We start from the raw sequence: 3,887 nt of genomic DNA, 5'->3' as shown, positions 1-3,887 counted from the left end.
TCTAAAAGAGTCCAGTAGCCCATAATAGCATTGGGTCTTCTGTTTAACTGGCAATGTCAGAAATTATTGACCTGAGTCCCCCACAGCTCAACCAAAGAGTTTTCTTGAGCCTGAAAGGATAGAGTTTAAGGACAAAGCATTAATGGGGCTAGAACTCTGATCTGTCACTTTTCAAACTCTCAGCCTAACTCCACCCAGAAGATTATATGAGCTTGAACTAGATTTGGAGCGAGTGGAGCGGGGCTGTTCCCGCTACTAGTGGAGTGATTTCATCCTGGAGGATGTTGTAGTGACTGACCCAAAACCGTGTGAGGACCTTCCCTCCTTGATACATAAGGAGCACTGGCCAATGGTAACTTCTGGCTACACCCTGTTGCAACAGATGGAGATTTTCACAAGGATATCATGGTGTTGGTGCTGCAAAACACCTGCATCCATGGTGAAGGCTTACTACCATCTCCAAGCAGCTTGCCTCCCCATACCTGAGAGTCCAGTGCCAGGCCAGAAACATCACAATGTGTTGGGGAAGGGCTCATCAAAGATGCCAGGGGCACCAAGGCTCAGGAGACTATCCAGATGCTGAGTGCTGGCTCAGGATGGAGGGATACAGGGGCACCTTGAGTGGATGACAAGGGAGTGGAAAGCTGAGGGGCCTAGTTGAAACGCATATCACACTAGCAAGTACTAGAAGTAAAGCCACATCTCTGAGCTGACTACGAGCTTGGTTGACATCCTCGAAGAGTAGCCAAGGACAGGATCATCAGTGTGCATTGGACTGCACACACTGGCAGTGATAGAGAGTACATTCCATGTGTGAGGTTGCTAAGAGGCTCAGCTTTTGCTGCATCTCAGGCACTTTAGAAAAGGACCAGAAGGGGCCGGGGAGATGGCTCATTGGAATAAGCACTTCCCTGGCAAGCTCAAGGGCCTGAGTTTGATCCCTGGTTCTGAAGAAAAAAAAAAAAAAAAAAAAAAAAAAAAAAAAAAGAGAGAGAGAGAGAGAGAGAGAGAGAAAGAAAGAAAAGGACCAGAGCAAGGGGTAGTAGAGAGCATGGTAGAGAGCATAGAGTAAAGAGTGCTGGCATTTGGCCATGTAGGAAATACTGGTGTAGATCAATGGCCATGGCACTCTGGGAGCCACAGGCTTTTCCTAAAGCCATAGCAATAACCTGTGCTGTGTCATAGCAGCATCGACAGGCATAGTACCTCCCTTTTAGGAATTCCCTGCACTCATCAGAATGGAACACAGAATAGTACCTTGACACTGAGCACGTCCTGCTTAACTCCACCCTTACCTGATCCTTCTGGAACTCTGTAGATTTGGCACTTCGATGTTTTTAGTCTTTATCAGTTCTTTATTAGTCTTTGTGTTATTCCAAAATTCTGCTGACTGACATAGGTACACATGTGCACATATGGTGTACTGCTCTACTCCTCTCTTGTAAATATCTTGAGTCGAGCATCTTAGCTCAGGCCCATCCCACCTTCTCTGGAAACCAAGCACATGCCCCCTCGGGTTCTCCACACTGCTCAGGGCCACTCTCATATGCTGTGACATTCCTCAGACCCTTCAAAGGCTTTCAGGTCCTTCACATGTAGTCCAGAAGCTTTCTTGTGGTTTATGGGCCCAGCCCCAACACTACCTGCATCAGGTGTCTTCACTGCCTCATCCTTCCCTTTCTTACTGCTCAACTGATCAGCTGTGCTGATGCCTGTCTTCCATGTACATGTACCTCTGCAAGGACAGGAACTCTGTGTGGCCATCACACCCATGGGCCACTACACAGGACCTTCCAGGCACCTGGCACCAGACTCTCAAGCAGATGAATGGACTCACAAGATCAAACAAGATGATGTGCACAAAATATCTACCAGTGTTTCTAGAACATAGAGGCTTTGGGGGTACAGTTGATTGTTTCACTGAAATGTTCATTCATCATATTACCAAGTGCCTGGCCTCTGGCTCTGAGGATACAGCCATTAATGAAACATGAAAATTTCCCTGCCCCTGTGGGCCATGCATCCTAATATAGTGGGGTACAGTGGCTGGGGGTGAGGGGTGGAATAAGTGTCATTTCCTTTCTCCTCTTTCAGCCTCCTCCCTCACCCTCTACCATGCCCCCTCCCCTTCTCTCCTGGCTGTCTCTGCTCTCTTGACTCTCAAAGGTCACCAAACTGCAGCTTCTTCCAGAGCTGCCTCAGTGAGGGAAGAGGGTTTTAGTAGACCCAGCTGCTATTCAGGCTCCTGGAAGGACAATCTTTTTCTATCTGAGCGAGATAAATAGGTCAGGAGTAAAATTAGAAAATCCAAACCCAAGTCCTAGTGAAGTGGTACAATGTAAATGCTATTGCAAGCTGCTAAGCCACTTGCCTTCTCTCCTGTGACACAAGACTGAAGAGTGCATCCTAGGGCACCTGCAAGAGCTGCAGAGCCAGCCAGGAGCCTTTCCCAGCCCCCCATGAGAGGCTAAGGCAGGCTGTGACCCATGACTCTCTGCAGTTCCAAGCTCAGGACTTGTGAGGAAGTCATCATCACCAGAACAACTCACCCCTGAAGGTGATGGCTCAAGAAGAGCCCGCTGTCTGCATCACACCCTAGGGAGCATTTGGACCCCTCCTGCCACCAGGCAGGGGCCATTGCTCCACCGCAGCGTGTCTCATTTTACCTTGACCCATTTAGGTTCCAGCTTAGCAAGCTGCCAGCTAAGCTGACATTAACTGTTCAGGACACATTGTGTTGTTCATCCTTGCCACAGGTAATTTGTTTCCTGACATGCCACTTAACAGCCAGAGTATTTTAAATGCATGGGGCTCTTAAGCTTGTGACCAGTTACAGGAGGGGGTTCTCCACACATACCACCACTTACAAACTCCTGCTGTGTTTGCTTATGCACAGAACAGTGAGATGATAAAGTCACCTTGTTTTTGTTGCAGAAATTTCCAGAATTGAAATTCAAATATGTGGAAGAGGAGCAGCCCGAGGAGTTTTTCATCCCATATGTCTGGTCTCTGGTCTACAACTCAGCAGTAGGCCTCTACTGGAACCCACAGGACATCCAGCTGTTCACAATGGATTCTGACTGAGGCAGGGTGTACTCCTGCCCACACCACAGCCGGACAGCCCTGCTAGTTGTTTTATTCAAGGGAACAGAAACAGACAGGTCGCCGATGTGTCTTCTGTCACATGAGTGTTCCCCTCTCACACTGTGGAGAATTGGTGCCAGCTGGCCATAGATCACTCAGCTTAGATTGTAGTACAGGGAGGGGTGTGCACAACAACAATAAATGTAAAGTCTGCTATTCAACATGCATTTTTATTTCTAAACCAAAGTGTGGAGCTTTCCCAGGATCCTGATGCCTTAGAAACACAACATTTGAACAGTACTCACTAATTTTAAGATTTTTATTTTGGTCGCGCGTACGTGTGTGTGTGTGTGTGTGTGTGTTGTTTAAGTGCCTGCCTCTCAGTGACCCACACGTTCATAAACACTCTACTATCCCTGGGCAGCATGACACTAACCTCTTCAGACTCTTCTTCATCTTTCCCTTAGAAAAGGGAAAGGGCTCCTTTGCTGGAGATTTGGTTTCTGAGTTGTAGCTGGAATTCAACTGGTGCCCAAAACAAATTGAGTTAAACTTTTCTGCATTAATCATTGGGAAAAGAAAAACTTAATTTTGAAAGCAATCTTCTCCTTCAATGAGGCCAGCAGGAGCAAAAGAAGACCAATTTATTGATATTGTGTTCTATATGAGATGAAAAATGTGATTTTTCTCTGTTTCTGGTTTTTTTACCTTTATATATTTTATTAGTACATATTTGCCATACATATTGGTCACATTCATCATAGAGAGTTTGTAACTGTACATAATATATCCTGATTCTTTTT

General features: G+C 46.5%; 1 protein-coding gene across 2 annotated transcripts in view; it reads left to right on the top strand.

Annotated features, from left to right (window-relative positions):
* Dym (dymeclin) overlaps positions 1-3,292 on the top strand; it is a 543,161-nt gene extending 539,869 nt beyond the window's left edge. For both annotated transcript variants that reach the window (XM_004623641.3, XM_023714738.1), the window contains exon 17: positions 2,935-3,292. In XM_004623641.3, coding sequence (XP_004623698.1) covers positions 2,935-3,084 — 150 coding nt within the window. In that variant the 3' untranslated portion in view covers positions 3,085-3,292. The remainder of the gene's footprint in view (positions 1-2,934) is intronic.
* Positions 3,293-3,887: the final 595 nt, after the last annotated feature.

This window comes from Octodon degus, unplaced genomic scaffold (genome assembly GCF_000260255.1).
Source record: "Octodon degus isolate 3935 unplaced genomic scaffold, OctDeg1.0 scaffold00003, whole genome shotgun sequence".
Lineage (NCBI taxonomy): Eukaryota > Metazoa > Chordata > Mammalia > Rodentia > Octodontidae > Octodon > Octodon degus.
This window is presented reverse-complemented; position numbering and strand designations above follow the sequence as displayed.